Source organism: Rhipicephalus microplus, chromosome 5, assembly GCF_043290135.1.
Source record: "Rhipicephalus microplus isolate Deutch F79 chromosome 5, USDA_Rmic, whole genome shotgun sequence".
Classification (NCBI taxonomy): domain Eukaryota; kingdom Metazoa; phylum Arthropoda; class Arachnida; order Ixodida; family Ixodidae; genus Rhipicephalus; species Rhipicephalus microplus.
This window is the reverse complement of record NC_134704.1, coordinates 103,588,926-103,613,523: the sequence shown is the minus strand read 5'-3', so window position 1 is coordinate 103,613,523 and position 24,598 is coordinate 103,588,926. Positions and strand designations below refer to the sequence as shown.

Here is a 24,598-nt window from a genome sequence, read left to right as displayed (position 1 = left end):
GAAACTTAAAAGCGCGCTCTTTACCACAGGTCTACCACTTATGCCACTAATATTAATTACCTATATGTTACTACTTTCATGTCTATAACAAATTATAATGCATGTAAATACCATCTAGAACTACTCTCATTCTCAAGCTACACGCACGCTGTGCGCTAACAGCGACGCGAACCTCGCGCACCATTAACGAAGTGACAAAGAAGAAATATGTGTTGTTGCATGCGCTAAACGCCAAGATTTCTGCTCATTAGATACTATTGAGATGCAAAGCGTGTTACGTCAAAGCTTGGGTTCTATACCTCTCCTAATTCGTCTTCCTTTGTGTGAACGTTGCCGTTCGTCAAACCTGACTATACAATTCGGATTTGAATTTCAAGTAAACACATCCACAATAAATTATGAGGGCTCCTGACATACTATATACGATCTGCAGATATATTGACGTATAAAGCAGCGTTGAACTCTTGGTGAGCACAATAGAAGGTCGCGTGATAAGCTTGCGCCATCGTGGCGAACAAAACGAGAAGTATGGATTAACAATTCCGCCGAATATAATTACGTGAGCATGTATATAACAAAGTTCATCTGGGCTGTGACACTTCTTTCAAGATCACAGTACAAGATGCACTGCGTCGTTGTAGTTTTGTTCTTCGGTATAGCCTCAGGAACCGTCGACTACAGAGGCAGGGCCACTGTGAAAGATGTCCTTGACGTGAGAATGATTTTGTGCCGTTTTTATTATGGTTTGGCCAGTTTGAATTGAGTGTATTGCGGAAGAATCCTAAGAGAAAATTGCGCTCACGTAAAAAAAAAAAGAAGAATGTAACAGTGAGTGAGAAGAGCTGGTCGAATTCAAAGTTGCTGTTGTACACTCTCATGATATTTACTCTGGCTGCACCTATAAGACATGCTTTTCTTCCTTCGTTTTAGAAGAAGGTATGCTGTTTCTTTTTTTTTTCAATATGTGCTCGTGCCCACTGAACTAGCGCTTAATCATACGAGTTACGGGTTGCCTCGTGCAAAGGTATGGCCCAATGATTGAATGGCTGGAGACAGTCTTTACCTGCTTGTCTAGCGCCGACTTACGAGTAAAACTCATTTTCACAGATACGAACATTTATGCCATAAAACAATTGAAAATATTGCAGGAGTCATTATTTATAATCAATACAAAACTCCATTCAAAGAAGTAGTTACGTTTAACCGAGCATATGTAATGGCGTTGAACTAACTTAACAATCAAGCAACGACCGCAGATTTATATAACTAGGCTCCCTCACACTCGTTCAAGAAAAATAGTTTGCTCTGAGGGCTCTCTTAAGACTCAGACTCGCCAATATTTTCCTCAACCCGACTCCCTCGGACTGACTCACTGTGCTTTTTCTCGACCGTACTCGGACTCAAACTCATCGACGTATTACTGAGCCGGGCTCACTCAGACTAATACTCACTGCTTCACCTGACTCCGAGTAGGCCTGGGTGAGTAGACACATGAGTAGGTTAGCGCAAAAGTAGCCTTCTCATTCTTGGTGTCGTGCTCTTTAACAACGACTCGGCCAATTGTTACGATACGCCTTCATATATGAATCTTCACAAGTTATCACTGGATACAATTCAGTGTGGACATTTCTATGAAATACGCGACTTGCACGACATATCTTTATCAAATAACTCCCCTGAAAGATTTTGCGGGAAAGGGTTACGGTGCTGCCCCACCCCAAACACATGCCTCGGATCAACAAATATCAGGTAGTGCATTGTTGAGATATCTGTGCAAAGATTAGAGTAAAAACGTGAGTGCATATAACTCTGATAGTAATGCTGAAGATCAGTACAGAGCCATAGGTCGGCAATGAAAGGTGGCGCTCACTCAGACGCACTCGCGAAATATATTGGCTGTATTCCGACTCTTAGACAGCATCGTAGACAGTCTACGCAGACTGCTTTGAATACATGACCGAGCGTATGCTGTCCGAGAGATGGGACACGCCTGGACGGCTTATGCACGACGAGGCGCCACCTCGCGTCGAGAAAAGAAAGCTAAAATAAACAAACGTAAGCGTAGTCTAATTTCTTGTTGATATCTAAAAAATATTATACGTTACTCACATTGAACGTCTGAAGAAGCGTCTTCTTGAATGCAGATGACCATACTGGCGAGATCCCACCTATCTGAGCGATTCGCTGAACCGCCATCTCGTTTAGACAGCAAAGTAGCCTTCATCTTATTTGTCTAAGATGCGGTCTTCTCGGAGCTGTCTATTTTGCCGGCTGCCGCACCGCGGCGGTCTAGTGGCTAAGGTACTCGGCTGCTGACCCGTAGGTCAGCAGCCGAGTAAGTATGCGCGAGCAAGTATGCGCGTGCAATATTTTCAAACTTGCTATGTACCCACTATGTGGTTTTAAGGGAATACGCGCTGTAACGAGTGTGCCTTTTGTAGGGGGGGGGGGGCGGTTTCAAACCACAAAGTTATGATAATCACTCGTTTTGACACCTAATGACAATGCGTCCTTGTATCACCCAATATTACTGCGATATTCCATGTATTGTGAAGCATGTATACAGAATGCGTGTGTTTGTAAAATATGAACGTAATTTTTACTGAATTTCCAAGCATAGGAAGTAATTTTAACTATTTGCCCCTCCGCGGTGGTCTAGTGGCTAAAGTACTCGGCTGCTCACCCGCAGGTCGCGGGTTCGGCTCCCGGCTGCGGTGGCTGCATTTCCGGTAGAGGCGGAAATGTTGTAGGCCCGTGTGCTCAGATTTGGGTGCACGTTAAAGACCCCCCAGGTAATCGAAATTTCCGGAGCCCTCCACTACGGCGTCTGTCATAATCATGTGGTGGTTTTGGGACGTTAAACCTCACATATCAATCAATCAATTTTAACTATTTCCAAGCACACGCGTGGCTGTGTTGTATAACACCTGTTTTTAAAGCAAACGTCCCGGGAGCGATTGTCACTCGGACCTGGAAATTTATCCTTTTCGATATTTCATCATGAATATGGATTTTCGGTCGTGTCTCCCCGTACGCCACAATTTCCTCGAAATGAGTTCTTTAACGCTATAGGATCTAGAAAGGCAGCTCTTTCAACTTCCGCTGTGACAGTGCTGCCCGTAGAGCGCTTGACATTTTCTATAATGTTCATTATGATAATGTCCATTATGTTACACCAGGTTATTACGTGCATTATAGACCAGGCAAAAATAACTACTAAAAAGAGTAAGTAGCCGTTTCACGCTTATCGAAGAAAATGTATCTCTTTCGTGTTTTGATGCATCGTATATATATTTGAGCATTTTTATCATTTCCTGTTGAGATGTAGTCGCATGTGCTCAGTAACTCAAATACATGTGTTTGTTTCAGTTTTTCAGTACTGGCCAACCTATAGTTTTGGCAAGAAGAAGTTATAACCGTTACATTGATGAGCTCGAGCCACGGTGCATAAAGACTATTGTCACAAAACGCGATAACACTTCGCTGTGGTTTAACCAAAGCTACATATACGGAAAAAAAGGGTAAGGTGCTTTTCTAGAAACGAAGGAACTACCATAAATTCATGGCAATCGAAAACGCTGCATTTGTTAGAAAGTAGCATAGTAATACCGAAATGCTCGCAAAGGAGGCTTCAGAAACCAAGTCACTTGTACTTGAGTTCACATGTCACGAGCGGGAACAATGTGTTCTTGGTATAAACAGTGGAGGACTTCAACTAATAAAGAACAGGACGGATGGACACTTGATGTGGTAAACGCATGCGTATGAGGCCAGCAGATAACGAATATTTGCGGGAGGCCAAGGTCGTGGGTACAGTGCGCAATGGGGGTGATTTGCTGTTTCTTGTTCTTCGTAATTCACTGTCTCTTTGCTTTAAAGTCGACACCTCTAATAAAGGCTAAATATTGAGCGCCACCATGGTTTCTTCCTCCTAATAAGCTTTTGGCGCAGCCAATTCCCACGAATACGTGTGGTGGAGCTTTTGCGGACGCCCCCCGTGTCTCAAAAATGAGAGTACAATTGAAACATCTCGAGCGGTGAAACGTAGTATATCTCGGTGACTACGGCGTCGCGCTGCTAAATGCAAGAGTGTTTGTTGGATTCTCTTCAATATCAACTCTATTTCGACTGACGGGAACAATCAAACGATGCCCGGTGGTCAGGATAACGAGCGCGTAAAAAATATACTGCCTAGTGTAAAAGTATGGAAAGTTGTGCGAGTTGGTTTGAAGACATTCTCGGAAATATTTCGGCGTGCACACGATAGACGTGCCCGTTTGTCTTCTCGCATCTCGTTTTTTCGTCTAATGTGTGCGCGTCGAAATGTTTTCAAGAATGTCTCTTGTGTAAACATAATTCGGTGTCCGGCGATACGTCTTACCGAAGGACCATCTGTAATGGTAGGTAGTGCTCGAGATTTTTTTCTACTCAAGTTGCCAGGAGGATGTTATGTAAAAACGAAAAACAAAAATAAAAATAAATTCAACGTGATTTCGGGTGTTGTATTTTCTCTCCATGAACACGTGACCACCGCAGACTAAACGGAAAGTGCAGGCTCGAGCTCGGCAGTGGAATGCTTAGGCAGTAAGCTAAGACGATGATTTTTTGAATTGTTTATGTGGATACGTGGTTGAAATGTACGTCAGCGATTGGACAATCTGCACACAGAAGGCGATGAAAAAGAGGGCTACTCTGTCCGCCGTGCATGCTGTGCTCCATCTGTGTCGATGCTATACGCCTCGTGTCAGTTTTGACATAACATTGTTTTGACTATAATTTGTATTTGTATCAACTACTTATAAATGGTCTCCAACACCTGCTGAGGTGACTTGTTCTTCTAATGTTGTATTGAATAACACAACCTAATTGAAATGTTTCTGATGCAGACGAAAATGATGTATGCCCGTGTGTTCAGATTTGGGTACTTGTTAAAGAGCCTCAGGCGGTCGAAATTCGCAGAGATCGTCACCACGGCGTCTCTCATAATGAGATAGTGGCTTTGAGAGGTTAAACTCTGCATATTCTTGATCGTGGTGTTTGCTAGACAGCCTACGTAGCGATCGTTGGCGTAGTAAGGTTAGATGGAAGTCATGAAAAAAAATACACGATTGTGCACATCAATGCAGCAATGAGTGTTTAAACTTTTTTATTATTTCTGGCAACAAACTTGTGGTGAAAAAACCTTGTGGAAAAAAATTATCTTCAAAAAAAAAAGCTTCTCCTTCGATAACGAAACGTGATATAGCGTATTCGGGCACCATTCGCATCGCCTTGTCATTCGCGGGCCGGCCTCGCTTCTTGATGAACAACGTTCCGCAAGAAAAAGAACGTCGTTGCGAGTAACAATGACCGTTTAGAACTATCCGAGAATGTGTGCAGCGAGCACAGTCGTAAATGGCCCACTGCGGCGTTGTTCTTCCTCTTGCCAATCGACGGAGTAAACACCACGCATCCGCAAGGGAACACACGCAGCTAAATATTTTGTTGTTGCTGCTGCGGTTAATGATAGATAATTACTCACGTGCGCTCTTAACTGTTATTCCTTTAAACCAACCACCGATTGCGCGATGCACTTGTATTGAAGCCTGGTGCGATTCCGTGCTTTGGCCACGCAATATCGCATGCTTAAAGGAGACTACTCTTTCTACATGACATTCGTGAAGTATTTTGTTTCCACGAACTATATTCAAGCAGGGTATGTGTAGAACATCGTTGGCGCAAAACCTGAAGGTGGAGCAGGGGCGTGGCGCTGTAGTAGAACATTTGCGTGTCATGGAGAAGCTGCACTAACACATCCAACAACCTACCTGTGTGCATGTTCCGCATATTTCTGTGCACTTGTGTTTTCCAGTGATATTGACATTTCTTTACATGAACTACTATGTGCTTTCTTTCTCAATAAATGGTGTACCTTTTTGATAAATTAAATTACAGCGTTGAAGAAAGCATGGTAGGACATGTATTGAAGAAACCAGGAATGGATTCTGCACCAGTAATGATTGTCGAAAGAGCATGGGATTCAGAAAAGGGTAACCATGGTTTTTTGTACGTGTGTTTGCAAGAAACTCGATGTGCCCAAGCGCTGATTTAGTTAGAAGAAAACTAGCTAATCTAACAGTGAAACTCGTGGTTGAATGGAGGGTCATTACCCACTGTTCAATGCATATTTCAGACCTGGAAGCAATCATGGTAAAACATCAGTAGGTCGGACATTGTAGCGTCAAACCACACATAATGAACATATTTCGTTATTACTCTCGAGCGTGGTCTATATTATACTGGGGAAGCCGTTTGCGCCTGTTATTTCGAGATTTTTTGAGACGATTCATCTGTACAGGATGTACACGATGCTCACGTCCTGATTAGTGAGAGCAAAAGAGAGAAGAAGTCTATATTTGCTTGTGCGCTATGCAGCTATTAAGCCTTCTTTTGTTCGCCAAAATACTCGCGTTTCGCTGGCATCGACGAGGGGTACGCACTTGACGTCATCCGCGAGAATCACTAGCGTCGGCGTCGCCATTTCGGAAGTCCACGATTTTGGAGGTTGTCATTTTGGAGGTCATCATTTTGGAAGTCGCACGAGTTTCTTTTCTTGCGCAAGGAAACCCGCTGCAATCGCTGTGTCCGAGATCTGGACGGCAACATGGATGTCTACAAACTTCCGGAACACGTCCTTCACACCACCGCTGGGCGGCGTGTATGAACGATCGAATATTCAAATTTGCGCCGCGCCACGATAGTGTATTTCCCTTGCGGATCAAGGCTTAGTGCGTATGCCCCCTACCGTCTGTGACGTATCTTTGCCGGACCATAAGGTCACCGCATCGGGTGACGTGTACAGCATGAAGAGCGAATGCATGCCGGTCAGAAGTGATAGATTTTAGCAATACCCGGAACACTGCTCGTTACAAAAAAAAAACAACAAAAAACACAACTCAGTTCACCGATCTCTGTAAGCCTAACTATACTCCTATTTTCTACGCTTAAAATGTAATTTGCTCACGACAAATGGTTTTTAGCCACCTTTGTTAAAATTGGGAATTCTCACTGCTCATATCTTGTTTCAAGAACAGGTTGCTCGGCGGCGGGACGCAGGGTATTCGTTGTATATAATGCTGGGTACAGGAATCAGGCTAATATAGTAGCTTAAACAGGAAAGGGAACCATTTTTGGAAATGGGAGGACATATTGATTAGAGCTCAAAGGTGGTAGCAATCATTTATGCGCACGGGCAAAAAGATAGCTGGAAGTTACGGTGTTAAGGTGGCGTTTCCGGCCAAAAACAAATCGGAGGAGTGTGCGCGTTGGTTAATAAAAAAAAATGTGACAAATTTGCAGTGTATAGAAAGAATGCAGCATTAAACACAAGCTCCAATTTGTTAAATCTGCAAAAAAATGTATGGGGTACAGTATTCCTCTGATGTGTGGTCATGTGTATGTAGGGCAGCCTGACAGATGTATTAACCCGAGGGTAAGGGAACACTATATATATATATATATATATATATATATATATATATATATATATATATATATATATATATATATATATATATATATATATATATATATATATATATATATATATATATATATTTATATAAAGCACAATAATAATGAGATATAACAGACAGTAATGCCAAGGAATGTACAGAGGAAGTTATTAGAACCAATGGAGTGTAAATAAGAAGAAAGAAAAGTGGATGAAAAAATAACCAGCCGTGAGCAGGAATCGAACCTACGACCTTCGAATAACGCGTTCAATGATATAACCATTGAGCTACCACAGCGGCCTTCCCCCCCTCCACCTTTTTGGGTTTATCTGAATTTAGAAGTAGGAGCGACAGTCAGCGCCATCTATAAGCCAAACAACGAGTGTGAAAACACTCTTATGCGCATGTTTGGCGTCATGTAGCACGTGAACTTATTATGAGCGGGCAGCTGATTAATTGTCCCTCTTATACAACCTAAACACACCAAGTCTGCCAGTACGAGACCCTCGTTCAATGAAATAAGGGAAAGAAGTGTATACTTAAGGGCTCGTTTTTCCGTGTTTGAACACAATATTAATGAGATATAACAGACAGTAATGCCAAGGAATGTACAGGGGAAGTTATTAGAACCAATGGAGTGTAAATAAGAAGAAAGAAAAGTGGATGAAAAAATGAGTTGTGTTTATATATATATATATATATATATATATATATATATATATATATATATATATATATATATATATATATATATATATATATATATATATATATATATATATATATATATATATATATATATATATATATATATATATATATATATATATATATATATATATATATATATATATATATATGTCATGTCGCATGTCGCGTCTGAAAGGTCGCTCTATACTGAAGATTTAGCGCTGCATTGCAATGAGGGTCCATGCACGCCTCGTTTTAGGCAAATGACACCACCGTAAGTTATACGCATCGCAACGGAACTTATTTGAACCGAACGTTACAACCACTCTTGTTGCTCTATAAAGGTTCCGGATTTCTGCCCATGCTATTATTGCCGGGACATGACCTTGAAGTCGGGAGATAGGAATAAATAAGCCACAAAATTGTTTTACGTTTAGTTATTCCCCGATTTCTGTTGCCAATGAACGGAAATTTTTACGTTGCTTATAAGAACCACAAAGATTTCTTTACAATTACAATCACTTTCAGGGGTGTGACAGATGGGTGTGGCTTTTTAACTATCGCGGATGTAAAACACAGAAGGAAATGCGCAATAACGCACATAATAAAGCTATTTATTGGGTAGATATTTTACGAATGGCGGCCTTTGACCGCTCTTGTCTGCAGGCTGAAGGATGTTTGCTGTAAAAATTACTGAAAAAACATCAGAGTTGCAGGGAAAATTGTGAAACTTGATCAATGTCCACTCTGAATGAAGCACATTCTGACGGCCGCATTCTCTTAGTGCATTGGGGAAGTTAATAAAGCATGACAATGTCTGAGATGACATTCAAGAAATAAGCCTGGTTGATATTGTGACGGTGTGCTCGAAGTTGGGTTTTGGGTTGTCGACAGAAAATATTGGGGACACTTGAAACAGCTTCTCTAGACCATGTCGTAATGGTATAGATGAGGTACTACGATAAGTTTACATATTTTATTTAAAGTTATTGATTTCTGTAGTAGCTGACTTTCGGAAGGCTCGAGCAGCAACCAACAACTAATGTAGTGCCTTCCCTTCAGGACATCTGACAAGAAATCATGTTGCAAATGAGCGCGATGGACAGGCGCATTTCCTCGGTAGATCTCCAGCGCATGATCCTGGTATAGGTAAGTAAATTTTCTGGCCGAGATTGAGAGCGACAGATACTTACTTGAAAACAGACAACAAAGGTGTATTTTTTGATAGCTATGATAAAGAGCGCTTACTGAATGAATGTAGTTGTGAAGAACATGCATGAACGGAAGAGTAGGAACATAGACATGAATGTTTTACCTACAAACTCTAGGTTGAAATGAGAAAGCAAGATTCATTTTCATAGCGCCTTTATAGACACGCGCACGCACATACACACACAGACACACTATATATATATATATATATTGTAGCGAAGCCTCCGAACTATGAAATGGGTCGAACTCTTGCGTACCTTCTAGTGGGGCTACCCAACAAGGACGCCGCTCGCGCTGAGAGCCCGTGCTTCGCTGTGACTGTCGCCATTGCATATTCTCGCTCGTTGCCGGCTAATAAACGCCTTAACAATTTGGTGGAGAGTGCTGCGATCCCAGTCTATGCCTTTGGAGCTACGATCACGTACCCTGCCATCTACTATGTACCAAGACGCTTCTCAGCAAACGCCTCCTCCAATGCCACCCCCTTGTCCCGGTGTCCCCAGAATCCGCGATCCACCCATCTTCACTGGCGCTGATGGCACTGACGTGGAGGACTGGCTCGCCATTTACGACCGCGTGAGCGTCCCCAACAAATGGGACGAGGACGGCAAGCTGACAAACTTGGTGTTTTACCTTGCCGGTGTCGCCAGTTTGTGGTACAACAACCACGCGTCCGATTTTGCCACCTGGTCCGATTTCAAGACCGCAATCGTCAACGTCTTCGGCCGCCCTGCTGTTCGCAAGCTGCAAGCCGAGCAGCGCTTGCGTGAACGGGCTCAGGAGGCTGGTGAGTCATTCACCAGCTATATTGAAAATGTCCTGGACCTATGCAACAAATCCAATCACACCATGTCCGAGTCTGACAAGATCCGAAACATCATGAAAGGCATCGACGATGATGCCTTCACGATGCTGCTCGCCAAAAACCCCGGCACGGTGGCTGAGGTCATCACACTGTGCCAGAGCTACGAGGAGCTCCGCCGGCAGCGTTCGATGACCCGACGCTCCCCACCACGAGCTGCAACGCTTGCTGGCTTGGAGGCCAGTTGTGACCAAGTGGCGTTGATGGCAGAACTGAAGTCCTTTATCCGTGAGGAAATCGCGTGTCAGTTCTCCCTCCTGCCCTTTTCCCACCAACCTGCTGTTCAACAATCGGCTACTACCCTTCTCCCTCCCATCCGCCGAGCGATTGAACAGGAAATAGCGGAGGTAATGCCTGCTTACCACCCCCAACAGCCTCCGGCTCCTGCGTCCCTGAGTTACGCGCAAGTGGTCGCCAGGCCACCCCAAGTCGTTCAAGCACCCGCCCCTCTGACCTACGCTGAAGCTGCTGCACGACCTCCGTCCGTTGCAGCGGGTATGCCCGCTACGTATGTTGACGTAACCCCTCAGCCTCAGCTTCAGTCCACCATGCAGCCACTGTTCCGTCCATCAGCCCTTGCGACATGGGTGAGACCTACCCCGGTGAACAGATGGCGCACACCCGACAACCGGCGCATCTGCTTTGCCTGCGGTTACGCCGGTCACGTGGCCCGTTATTGCCATCGCGTACAGCCGGCTCCAATTTCTTCACCTGTTGCTGGCCAACTCAGCCGTCCTTATCGCGAAGAACCGCCGTCTATGCCACCTCGATCTCGCCCAGGTCCATCTCGAAGATCACCGTCTCCACGACGCCGTTCCCTGTCTCCCATGCGGCCAAGTGCGGCATCTCATGAGCGGGAAAACTAGTCGTCGCAGTCCCTGAGGCAAGGACTGCGACGCTATCGCAATGTGAAAGCCCTCAGAGCAGCCCCTCGAATGTCATTGACGTGCTTGTGGACGGTGTTTGTGCATCGGCTCTTATTGACACTGGAGCTGCCGTATCAGTTATGGACGAAAAACTCTGCCGCTTACTTCGAAAAGTGACGACGCCACTTTCTGGGTTATCCCTTCGTACTGCGAGTTTGCACCGGATTCATCCTACAGCAGGGTGCACAGCTCGCGTTGTCATCCAGGACGTTCTGTATGTCGCCCAGTTCATCGTCATTCAGGCATGCTCTCATGACGTCATCCTGGGATGGGACTTTCTCTCCCGCCATGACGCCGTCATCCATTGTGCCGCTGCCGAAATTGAGCTCTCACCCTTCTCGCATTTGACGCCAGAAGACAGTCCCCCGACACTGAGCAAGATTCTAACGAGAGACGATACAACAGTGCCTCCAAACTCGACGACGGCTGTGTCTGTCTACTGCGCTGGTCTCTCCGACACCATTGGACTTGTTTCGCCCTCTGACCGCGCTTGCAGCAGGAAAGGGTTGCTAGTACCTTTCGCGATTGTGCAGGTCAACCAGGGCAACACTGCTATTTTTGTAACTAACCCGTTCCCGTACGCTGTTACCTTGCTTCGAGGGGAATGTCTCGGCAGAGTGGAACCAGTCGACGACGCACAAGTCCTGGACGTACCCGATGACACGCGCGCTCCCAGGTCGTGTACCATCAATGCTGTTTCCACTTCTGATTCGTCGTCTGCTGATGTATTTGGCCCCTCCATCGCTGACAACCTTACGGCCGCACAGCGTTCCCAACTTCTGGACCTGTTACAAGAATATCGTTCTTCTTTCGATGTCGGGTGAAGTTCTCTCGGTCGCACGTCCGTTGTTACGCATCGCATCGACACTGGTGCCCATCCACCTTTACGGCAACGTCCATATCGCGTGTCGCCTGCTGAACGTCGAGTAATTAATGATCAGGTTGACGATATGCTCCGACGCGACGTTATTCGGCCCTCCGACAGTCCATGGGCGTCTCCTGTTGTTCTTGTTGCGAAGAAAGACGGTTCTGTGCGGTTCTGTGTAGACTACAGACGGCTCAATAAGATCACTCGCAAGGATGTTTATCCACTGCCACGCATCGATGACGCGATTGACAGCCTTCATGGAGCCGATTTTTTTTCTTCTCTCGATCTGCGCTCGGGGTACTGGCAAGTACCCATGGCTGACGACGCTCGACCAAAGACCGCCTTCGTCACGCCAGACGGCTTGTACGAGTTTAACGTCATGCCGTTTGGTCTATGTAATGCACCTGCGACCTTTGAGCGCATGATGGACACCATTCTGCGCAACTTGAAATGGTACACGTGCTTGTGTTACCTCGACGATGTCATTGTCTTTGCTCCGGATTTCTCCACGCATCTCCAACGTCTGAAAGAAGTTTTCGCACGTGTGAGCAATGCCGGCTTACAACTAAATCTGAAAAAGTGCCGCTTTGCAGCACGGCAACTCACCATACTGGGGTACGTCGTGTCCAAAGACGGCATTCTTCCTGATCCTGCCAAGCTTCAGGCCGTGGCCGAATTCCCCAAACCTGCATCTGTCAAAGAACTGCGTAGTTTCGTGGGCCTGTGCTCATACTTCCGACGCTTCATACGAAATTTCGCCACGATCATATCACCGCTGACGAAGCTCCTTGGAAGCAACGGGCCCTTCAATTCGTGGTCATCCGAGTGCGACGACGCGTTCGCGAAGCTCCGCCATTTGTTGACGTCGCCTCCCATTCTACGCCACTACGACCCTACAGCCCCAACGGAGGTGCACACGGACGCCAGCGGAGTAGGCCTCGGCGCTGTCCTGGCGCAGCGAAAACCCGGATTCCCTGAATATGTCGTAGCATATGCAAGCCGTACGCTCACGAGAGCCGAGAAAAACTACACCGTCACGGAGAAAGAGTGCCTGGCGATCGTCTGGGCTCTTACAAAGTTTCGACCTTATTTGTATGGTCGCCCATTCGATGTCGTCACCGACCATCATGCACTATGCTGGCTTTCATCATTGAAGGATCCCTCAGGCCGTCTCGCCCGTTGGGCTCTTCGCTTACAAGACTACGATATCCGCGTGCTGTACCGCAACGGACGCCAGCATGCTGACGCCGACGCCCTCTCGCGCTCCCCTCTGCCTGAAGGTGATGTGCTCTGCTCAGTATCCTCGGCTGCTGTTTCTGCCATTGATGTTGACATCATCGCTACCGAACAGCGAAAGGATAATTGGATCGGCCCGCTCATCGACATGCTCTCTGATCCATCCGCAACGCCATCCACGCGTGCATTGCGTCGTCAAGCTCGCCATTTCGCCATTCGTGACGGCCTCCTACACCGACGCAATTACGACGCCGACGGCCGGCAGTGGTTACTCGTGATACCCCGCAGTCTGCGGTCAGAGATATGTGAATCATTTCATTCTGATCCGCAATGCGCGCACTCTGGGGTATTCAAAACCTACCATCGCATTCGACAACGCTACTTCTGGCGCGGGATGTACCGCTATGTGCAGCAGTTCGTTCGCTCTTGCCTCACTTGCCAACGCCGTAAACCGTCATCCCACATGTCGCACGCCAGTCTACAACCGTTACCTTGCCCTGACCGTCCCTTTGGGCGCGTAGGTATCGATTTGTATGGACCACTTCCTCTGACGTCGGCTGGTAACCGCTGGGCCATCGTTGCCGTTGACCATTTAACGCGATACGCCGAAACCGCCGCTCTCCCTGCGGCTGCTGCGCGCGATGTTGCGTCCTTCCTGCTGCATCGATTTATACTGCGCCACGGACCACCCCAAGAGCTTCTCAGTGATCGAGGCCGTGTCTTCTTGTCGGAAGTCGTCGAAGCCATTCTGACGGAGTGCCATTCTGTCCACCGCAAAACTACTGCTTACCACCCACAGACGAATGGCCTCACCGAACGCTTTAACCGCACCCTCGGCGACATGCTTTCTATGTACGTCGCTGCCAACCACACTAATTGGGATAATATACTGCCCTTCGTCACCTACGCCTACAACACCGCCCCTCAGAGCACGACTGGTTTTTCACCTTTCTACTTGCTGTACGGAAGGCACCCGTCGCACACCATGGACACGATACTCCCGTACACGCCGGATCCATCTGAGTGTACACCTATTTCCGAGACAGCCAGGCTTGCTGAAGAGTGTCGCGAGCTTGCCAAGACTTTTACGACGCAAGATCAAAAGCGGCAGAAGAGTATCCGTGATGGCTCCACCACTTCTGAGCCCATGTTCCTTCCTGGTGCGCTTGTATGGCTCTCGACCCCGACCTCTGCCGCTGGCCCCTCTTCCAAACTACGTCCTAAATACGAAGGCCCCTACCGTGTCATCGAGCGCACCTCACCCGTCAACTATCTGATCGAACCCGTTGAAATATCTTCGGACATGCGCCGCCGTGGGCGAGACATCGTCAACGTGGAGCGCCTGAAGGCTTATTATGACCCGCTAATAATAACAAGCTGTTAGGTCGCCAGGCGGCTCCCTCTTCGACCCCGGGGTAATTGTAGCGAAGCCTCCGAACTATGAAATGGGTCGAACTCTTGCGTACCTTCTAGTGGGGCTACCCAACAAGGACGCCGCTCGCGCTGAGAGCCCGTGCTTTGCTGTGACTGTCGCCATTGCATATTCTCGCTCGTTGCCGGCTAATAAACGCCTTAACAATATATATATATATATATATATATATATATATATATATATATATATATATATATATATATATATATATATATATATATATATATATATATTTATATATACAACGCGGTCGATGCTGGTGTTTTTCGAAGGTCGTAGGTTCAATTCCTGCACACGGCAATACATTCCTTGGCATTATTCTCTGTTTGAGGGCCACTGTGGGCGCAGGTTAGCCATATGAGGACAGAGGACGTTCGAGGACAACGAGAGACTTTTATATACACGAAGACGGACAAGGGGATACACACAACATAAACTCACACATATATACACGCGTTCACGGTCCTACGCGGAAGGGACTTAATGTTCTTGTTCATCCACTCACGTTCTACTCTTGGAGCGTGAAGGTTGCGCTTGACCTTGAGCTCTCTGGTAGTCAGGAGGCGGTGTGCCTTGTGCTTGCGGAGTTCGTACCGAGGCGGGACCCGGCCTAGAAGATAACCACCAGGGGCATCCCAGTACGGTGGGAAATGCCTGGGCTTGCCTGCACACCACCGAGAACAGCGTACCGCCGACTGCCGCGAACAGACCTGGGACAGCGTCTCACTCCGAGACCAGAACAGGAGCTGGCCGTGACGAACGTTGCTTCAGACCAACGCGAGAATGAGGTGGGGCGATGTCCGGTCCAGGACGCACCCGAAAACTTCAACGCCGAGACGAGGCCTTGACACGGAGGGTCAGAACGAGCAGCCGGGGCGTGGCCCGAACTTATCCTTGCGCTCTGCTCTCTGGGGTTAGCCGAGCTGTGCCCGTGGCTCGGGAGCTTTTCACGAGGTACGCGCACGAGCACGTGCATAGGCGAGCTCATAGTTTCACCGCTATCACAATCATGATGATTCCTGCGCACCCTGAAATACTAAATCTGCCCCGCACACCGATTTTCTACGTCAAAGCATGTGTAAGGAAAGAACACAAAAGCCCTGTGTGTTAGGTACGATTTGTGGAAAAAAGGACTTAAAGACGCCGAGGAACGTCAAACCAAAACTGAAGAAAACGAGCGGAGGGAAGGTGGCACGAAGGCGACAACAAGGAATGAAAAAGAAGAGGGGAAGAAGAAGGAACGTGCGAAAAGGGAGTTCGAGGGTTGAGGCCCCGAAGACAGAGGAAGCGGTGCGCCGCTCGAAAGGACGAGTTCCTGGCAGCGTTCCTGAGCCGGACGTGGGACCCGTACGTGTCGGCCAGGTCGAGCTCCGGTGTGTCTGTTCGAGGTCGAGTCCGTCGGCCTGTACATGGTCCAAGAACGGGGCCTGCTGAACGGCTCCTGCCTGGGTGCAGTGGCCGGGAGCAGGTTCGTGGGCGAGGCCTACCGGGTGTGGTCCTCGTGAGCCGTGGCCTGATCCTGGACCTCAGGAGTTGCGACCCTGACTGCTGGGTTAGCCGCGACGTCCGACTCAACGGCGCTGCACACGGTAGCGCATCCGTGTGCCGTCAGCCGTTCCAGCCGTGCCACCTTTGCTCTCGCGCGCGTCGACGACCGCATCATGTCGAGACGACGGGGACCCAAACTGTGAGGCAGCGGTTTCTTCTTACGAACCGAGAACTATACGCGCTGGACACTGAGTTAGCGTAGCCACGACCTCTGCGCGGATTAATGGCGGTCTGACTCTCGTGCATGTTGCGTGATGCTTGGCGTATAGGGTTGGATATATATAGTTTTATTTTCTCCTGCCACATCCTTCTCTAGTGTACAATATAAAGCTTCTTTTGTTCGCTTGAATTGCTCATGTTAATTCTTTCTCGTCCGCCATAGACAAACATAGTGACGAACGTCCTTAACCATCACAGCATGATACACACTCTCCAGGGCAGCGTTTTTTTACCACATCTTCCCCACAGTTCAAGAACAGCGAAATGGTGGGAAAAGAAGGGTAGGCATGTTCATAGAGTAGACAACGTATTACTCGCGTCATGAGTTCTTTGTGTGTCTATACGAGTAATCGGGCAGCCTAGTCAGTAGTAAGAGATGTGCGGCTAAGATAGTCAGCACCGATGTTATCTGAGCCCTGAATGTATTTTACGCGGAAGTCGTAGTCCATCAAAAGTAGACTCCAGCGTAGCACTCGTGTGTTAATTTGTTGGGCAGAGTTGATGTATTTCAGTGGCTGGTGGTCCGATTGCAAAACGAATGGCCTGCCGTAGAGGTACACATGAAATTTCTGGACACCCCACACGATGGCGAGGCATTCTCTCTCAATTGTAGAATATGCCACTTCACGAGGTAGCAGCTTTCTACTGGCGTAAGACACTGAATGCAGAGACCATTGTGTTCTTCTAGGAGGACAGCTCCCAAACTCCGTGAAGGCGCGTCAGTGTGCAATACGAAATGCCTTTCCAGGTTAGGTGCTTTCAGTATGGGTCGCATTGACATCATTACCTTGAGCTTTTGAAGTGCATCCTGATGCTTGCCACACCAGTTCAGCTTATTAGGACTTCCTTTCTTCGTAAACTCGGTAACTAGATGTGAAAGCTCGGCATAGTTGGGCACAAACTCTCGGTAGTAGCTGGTAAGTCCGAGAAAAGCTCGAAGCTCTTTCTTACTTTCCGGCCGTTTCACAGTGTCACACATGTCCCGTTTATTAGGGAGGCGATCGCCGGGCTAATTCCAAGAGCCGAAGTATCGGCCCCCCGAACCGCACCACGAAAGCGTGGACAATTTAGAAGTGGTCCTTATTGGTGCGCCAGCGGACGCCGGCTGTGGCCCAAAGAACAAATCAGAGCCGAGAGTTGATAAACAAACAAATTATATTCTCAATAATGGCAGATCGAAAATAATACACAAAAATGCACACTCCACACTAGTTACATACAATATGTCACAAATCAAACCAATCAATCAACGTACTACACAATACAATCAGCCACACTTGAAACAACGGACACGGACAACAATACGCACTACAATGCAGTCGCATGCATTGAACAACCAAGACACTTAAGGACTAAAGCGATAGAAAACCTATTCAGTCCAAAGTCCTTGGAACAAAAGTCTGAATGATACTCTTCCGAGAATCACTCACTTAAAGTCCAGCGTTGTTGTCGTTCCGTAGCTCTCGAAGTTTCTCTTCTAGGAAACCTCGCGTCCTCAAATGGCCACTCTCCAAGCTTCAAGCTTCTTCGCCGGAAATCCGTCGGCTTCACACACGCAGCTGTTGCCCGCATCTTCGCTCGATAGCGGTAAACCCACACTCTTGCCTGTAGCTCGAGCCGTCCCTACGGACCAAAACTTCGCCGACTACACGGCGGAATCTCTACGCACTGTGGCGCTCACTTCCGGGTCCTCCTATTCTGTCACTACGGGCAGAACCTTCGCCGACTCCACGGCGGAATCCCTACGCGCTCCGGCGCTAACTTTCCGTCTTCTCCTCTTTTCTCGTCTCGGCCGCTCGATTAAATACCTTCCGCGCCACCTTCCAGAAATTTCTCGTCATTTCGTCGGCGCGATGCGCAGCGAAGGCTGGGGAGAGGCACGAGACGGTTCGACTGCCCTCTCCGGAGGATGATTCACTCGGTCTGACCCCGCCTCTTTCGTTTTAGAAAAATCGCGGCCTTGCTGGGCCGCCGATGTGGGGTGAGGAGGATCGTCTGCGAAGCCGTGCTTCTGCGGGGAGAGCGCGCGCCCGGGAGCCCTGGATGTTTGCTTTCTTTTTTTTTCTTTTTACCTCGCGGCGTTTCTGCCGCCCGTTGTCGCAAGGATTTGGCGGCGCGCTCTTTTTTAGCGCTCTTTGTGTGACACTGCCCCCCACTTTAAGAATATTATCTCATAATATTCAAACCCACACAAACGAGCGCGAAAAGTCACCACACACTCCCACAGACTGTAACACAATCCGTCGCTCGTGACACGTCACATTCACGCAATACAATCTTACATTGTAGTTCAATTCCACAACACATGAAATATAACCACAGGCACATGAGTACAACACTCCACCACACATTCCCAATAATACAAATGTACAAAGTTCTCTCACTACAACAATGGTACAATACTATACATCACATCACAGCACAACACTTCGACACTTGTGACACAGGATAACACAACATTAACACAACATATGGCACTCAACACTGCCAGACACATTCTGCTTTGACCTCAGCACTTATCCTGCGTACTTCGAGCAGCGCTTGCGCCCCTTTTTGCGGTGCTCGCTCGATCTCTTCTTGTGTTTCCACGTTCCTTTTCTGCAAGCCCTTTCCAACGACGATATCTGAGGCGTTGTCTCAGCCATCGTTGTCTCTTCCGACACCGTTAACGCGTCATTACATTCGACGGGTCCTGTCTGTTTATTTACCCGCTTGATCATGCCTCTACTTTTTGCCCGGCTGGCCAACTCCGTCTCCTTTACACTGTCAGTCGGTTGAGGTCGTGCCGACGTACGTCCAGTTGCTCGGCCTGTGAACTTATTCGACACGATCGTCTTCTCCTTCGCTGTCTCTTGCGCCGCAACTTCACCTTGGGCTCTAGTGAGATCCGTCACGGGATGTTCCTCCATTGTATCTCGCGGCCACTGGGTTGGCGGGGGCTCTATCTTCGGGTCTTCTCCCAAACATTCTGGATCACTTGGCCCTCGCGCCCCGTCGATGTTTCCGATGACAAGGTCATACAGGGGGGTCGTCATGCATAACGCAGTAACCTTCCCGCTGAAGTACGGGGTTTTAACCTCAATTTCTGCTTCGGGAAGCATCCGGACCGTACGGTCAATTAGGCAAACCGGTTTCGTTCTGCCTGTCAACTCTCTTTCCCGTACCAAATTTCTCCTCACGATAACCGTGGAGCTACCGGTGTCTCTTAGAACCGTAATCTTCTTGCCTGCAATCTTTCCAGGAAGCGTTGGCATTCCCTTCGTAACACCGGTTGGCTGTTTTGACATTACAGCACCCACAATAGGAATTTTCTCCCCATTCTTCAACTCTACGAATCCATCAGTGACGGCATTATTATCAGATTTCGGTGCCGCTTGCACACAAGATACCTGGTGAGTTTGACTCACTCCGTTCCGACAAGCGTCTGCTTTGTGCCCAGTCTGACCACACTTAAAACATTTTACAACCGTAGGGCTCGTAAGGATCGTTCGACAGTTTTTCGCGTGATGACCCACTCGGTTGCACAGAAAACATCGCGGAATGCTCTCTGGTGCACGCTTCTTTTCTTCGGGAGCCAATTTCTTCGAATAATCAGGACAATCCTTCTTGACCCTGGCCAAATTAGTGCCACCTTGCGCTTCCAAGAATTGATCAGCCAATTCCAGCATGTCTTCAAATGAGTCAGCCTTCCTCTCTTTTAAGTACAGTGACAGGCTTGGGTGGCAACTAATAAGAAATTGTTCTCTAATTAGCAGCTCTCTAAGCTCATCGTACTCCTGCGCTGTCCCTGAAAGTTCAATCCATCTGTCGAAATAGTGGCAAAGTCGGGCAGCATACTGCGTAGCCGTCTCACCATCAGCTGGCTTTCCTGTCCGAAATCTGTCCCGGAATCCTTCCACAGTGAATCTAAATCGCTTCAACAAAGCAGCTTTCACCTTTGCATAGTTGGCTGCATCGGTCGGCGTCAGCCTACCGTACACACTGAGCGCTTCACCACTCAAGCAAGTACTCAAAGCAGTTGCCCATTGATGTTGCGGCCAATTCTGGCTCTTCGCAATCGTCTCAAATCGGTGGAGGTACGCGTCTAGGTCGTCCTTCCTTTCATCAAACGCTACGAGCAGCTTGCTTGGGTTCAAGCGGAAGCCGTGATCCTCTTGTTCGCTGCTTTCAACTCTAGCTTGGACCGGAGTTTCACTTCGCTGTTGCAAACGGAGCCGCTCGAGTTTTATCTCGTGCTGTCGCTGCCGTTCCCTTTCCTCTCTTTCTTCTTTCGCCCTCTCAGCTGCCAGTCTTTCTTTCTCCAGCTCCAACTTCAATTGCAGCTCTCTTTCTTCTTTCAGCTGTCGCTCTTTTGCTTCTCTTTCTTCTCTCGCCCTTTCAGCTGCCAACCTCTCTCTCTCCAACTCAGCTTCTTTTTCCGCTTTGGCTCTTTCGACCGCCAGCTTTTCCCTTTCCAGCTCAGCTGCCTTTTCCTCTTTGACCCTCTCTTTTTCTTCTTTTTCCCTCTGGGTGACCCACTTCCGTAGTTCGGCGCCAGAAAGACCCATCTTCTCACCCAGAGCAACTAACTTTTCGAGATCCATGGTGTCTCGCAACTCTCAAATAAAACCTTGCCGCGTGCAAAAAGTATCTGCCTAAATCAGTCTATCGGAACACTTTCCTGCACTCGTTAACGAGAACACTGAACAACACACAAAATCGGTCCGATAGCACTATCAACAACTCGAGGCTCTTTCTCACTACTTTGGACACACTGTGCACCAAAAGGTCCTGTCGCGGACGCCAGATTAATTGTCACACATGTCCCGTTTATTAGGGAGGCGATCGCCGGGCTAATTCCAAGAGCCGAAGTATCGGCCCCCCGAACCGCACCACGAAAGCGTGGACAATTTAGAAGTGGTCCTTATTGGTGCGCCAGCGGACGCCGGCTGTGGCCCAAAGAACAAATCAGAGCCGAGAGTTGATAAACAAACAAATTATATTCTCAATAATGGCAGATCGAAAATAATACACAAAAATGCACACTCCACACTAGTTACATACAATATGTCACAAATCAAACCAATCAATCAACGTACTACACAATACAATCAGCCACACTTGAAACAACGGACACGGACAACAATACGCACTACAATGCAGTCGCATGCATTGAACAACCAAGACACTTAAGGACTAAAGCGATAGAAAACCTATTCAGTCCAAAGTCCTTGGAACAAAAGTCTGAATGATACTCTTCCGAGAATCACTCACTTAAAGTCCAGCGTTGTTGTCGTTCCGTAGCTCTCGAAGTTTCTCTTCTAGGAAACCTCGCGTCCTCAAATGGCCACTCTCCAAGCTTCAAGCTTCTTCGCCGGAAATCCGTCGGCTTCACACACGCAGCTGTTGCCCGCATCTTCGCTCGATAGCGGTAAACCCACACTCTTGCCTGTAGCTCGAGCCGTCCCTACGGACCAAAACTTCGCCGACTACACGGCGGAATCTCTACGCACTCTGGCGCTCACTTCCGTCTCCTCCTATTCTGTCACTACGGGCAGAACCTTCGCCGACTCCACGGCGGAATCCCTACGCGCTCCGGCGCTAACTTTCCGTCTTCTCCTCTTTTCTCGTCTCGGCCGCTCGATTAAATACCTTCCGCGCCACCTTCCAGAAATTTCTCGTCATTTCGTCGGCGCGATGCGCAGCGAAGGCTGGGGAGAGGCACGAGACGGTTCGACTGCCCTCTCCGGAGGATGATTCACTCGGTCTGACCCCGCCTCTTTCGTTTTAGAAAAATCGCGGCCTTGCTGGGCCGCCGATGTGGGGTGAGGAGGATCGTCTGCGAAACCGTGCTTCTGCGGGGAGAGCGCGCGCCCGGGAGCCCTGGATGTTTGCTTTCTTTTTTTTTCTTTTTACCTCGCGGCGTTTCTGCCGCCCGTTGTCGCAAGGATTTGGCGGCGCGCTCTTTTTTAGCGCTCGTTCTGTGACACACAGACACGATTTTGTCTGATGTGTCCTTCTGGGATTGCAGCAACCCTTGCCCCACAAAGTGCCCAAGGAAGCCAGGGAACCTATCTCGCTTTTTTTCGGCTTGATAGTAAACGCGCCTCGCGCACACGTTGAAATACATGGCGTAATGTGACCATGTGTTCCTCCCATGTTGCGGTCGCAACAAGAACATTATCAAAGTAGTAATGGACATTGGGAATGTCGCCGACGACTTCTCGCATCAATCGGTTGAACACGACAGGTGCACTCTTTATGCCAAAAGGCATAACCCGGAATCGGTATAGGCCCGAGTCACAGGAAAATGCTGTAGCTTCTTTTGACGTACTGGCCATGGGTACCTGCCAATATCCTTTTGTGAAGTCAAACTTCGAAAAGTATTGACGCCCAGTAAGTCGTGCAAACATTACGTCAGCGCGAGGAATCGGTTCCGCATCCGGAACGACCACATTGTTAAGTTGACAAAAATCAATGCAGAGGCGCATCGTGCCAACCTTCTTCTTGACCACCACAATCGGCGCTTGATAAGCAGATGTAGACTTCTCTATTATGCCCTGCTGTAACGTTTCCTGGATCTGTTTCTCAATGGCTTGCTTAACAGCGAAAGGTATTGGGTATTGTCGGACATGTATGGGCTGAGTCGTGGTCAATTTCAGCTGGCACTCCACAACATCAGTCTTTCCCGGTAAATCAGAAAATATGTCGTGGTAAGCGGAAAGGAGCTCGTTGACTTGGATTCTTTGTTCTCTAGTAAGGCTAGGTGCTACAGCCACATCCTTCCAATTCTGCGTTTGTGCAAGTGGGGCATGTAATAAATTCTCTGCGCCTTCAATTTCTATTTGATAGATTGACGTTACAGCAGCAGCTGTCGTCGTTGACGTGTCCGGGGCCTTCCGCAGCTCGTACTTTTTGAGCATGTTGATGTGGAAGACAGTTGTTCTGCGATCGAGGTCCACAGCATAATCCAATGGGCTGTTCTTGTTCATGACAGTAAAGGGGCCCTTCCATATTAGTATCAGTTTGTTGTGATCGGCGGGTAGCAGCACGAGAACTTTGTCACCCACGCTTAAGTCCCGCTTCTTCGCCTTGCGATCATAGTAAGTCTTCTGACGAACATGTGCCTTCGCAAGGCCCGGAAATGCTATTTCACAGGTTCGTTGCAGACGTTCCCGCAATCCTACAATGTATTCGTAGGTTGACTTTGTCGCGTCATCCAACTTTGGGTTAGTCCACAAGTCTCTAAAAATCGTCATTGGGCCGCGAACGTATCGGCCATAGAGTAACTCGAACGGCGAATATCCGGTACTCTTTTGTGGTATCTCCCGATACGCGAAAAGGAGGGGGCCGAGGTAGCGGTCCCTATTTTTCGGGCTTTCCTGACTCATTCGGCGGAGCATTTGCTTCAACGTGCCGTTGAATCGCTCCACTAACCCATTTGCCTTCGGATGGTAAGGCGTTGTCGGTAATTGCCTGATAGATAGTAGTCGGCTGAACTCCTTTATAACCAACGACATGAAGATTGTCCCGCAGTCACTTACAATTTCGCATGGTAGATCAACTCGCGACAGCATTTCCATTAGTCCCTCTGCCACGACCTTGCTTCACTCAAAGGAAGTGCGATGGCGTCTGGATATGTCGTTGCAAAATCCACCATGGTTAGAATGTACCTGTTGCCCTTGGAAGATGTCGGTTACAAAGGGTCGATGATGTCGATGCCCACACGTGAAAACAGGGTCTCAATGATTGGCATGATACCTAGCGGAGCCCGACCAACCAAATGGCGCGGGACAGTCCACTGACAGATATCGCAGGACTTCACAAACCTCTTGGTTTCTGATTGAACACCTGGCCAAAAGAATTCGGCAAGAATACGGTCAGTTGTTCGGGATATCCCTTGGCGTCCGGCGAGGATACCTTCATGGGCTAGTTTGAGCACAGTCTCTTGCAGTTGTCTCGGTACGACCAGTTGCTCGAGTTCTTTCTCCGAGAGTAGCTTCGGCTTCCGATACAAGATACCGTCGACAAGAAAGAAGCAGGTTTCGCGATTATTTACTATCAACTTTTTACCAAGACTCTCATAACAATGCCGTAACGATGGGTCATTTCTTTGGTATTCCTCAAGCG

At 48.0% G+C, this 24,598-nt stretch overlaps 1 protein-coding gene across 1 annotated transcript in view; it reads left to right on the top strand.

Moving 5' to 3' along the window:
• Positions 1-566: 566 nt before the first annotated feature.
• The window catches only part of LOC119173402 (uncharacterized), a 33,743-nt gene continuing 9,711 nt past the window's right edge, over positions 567-24,598 (top strand). The window contains exons 1-4 of the mRNA XM_075895837.1: positions 567-712; positions 3,370-3,521; positions 5,935-6,029; positions 9,246-9,332. Coding sequence (XP_075751952.1) covers positions 623-712; positions 3,370-3,521; positions 5,935-6,029; positions 9,246-9,332 — 424 coding nt within the window. The 5' untranslated portion in view covers positions 567-622. The remainder of the gene's footprint in view (positions 713-3,369; positions 3,522-5,934; positions 6,030-9,245; positions 9,333-24,598) is intronic.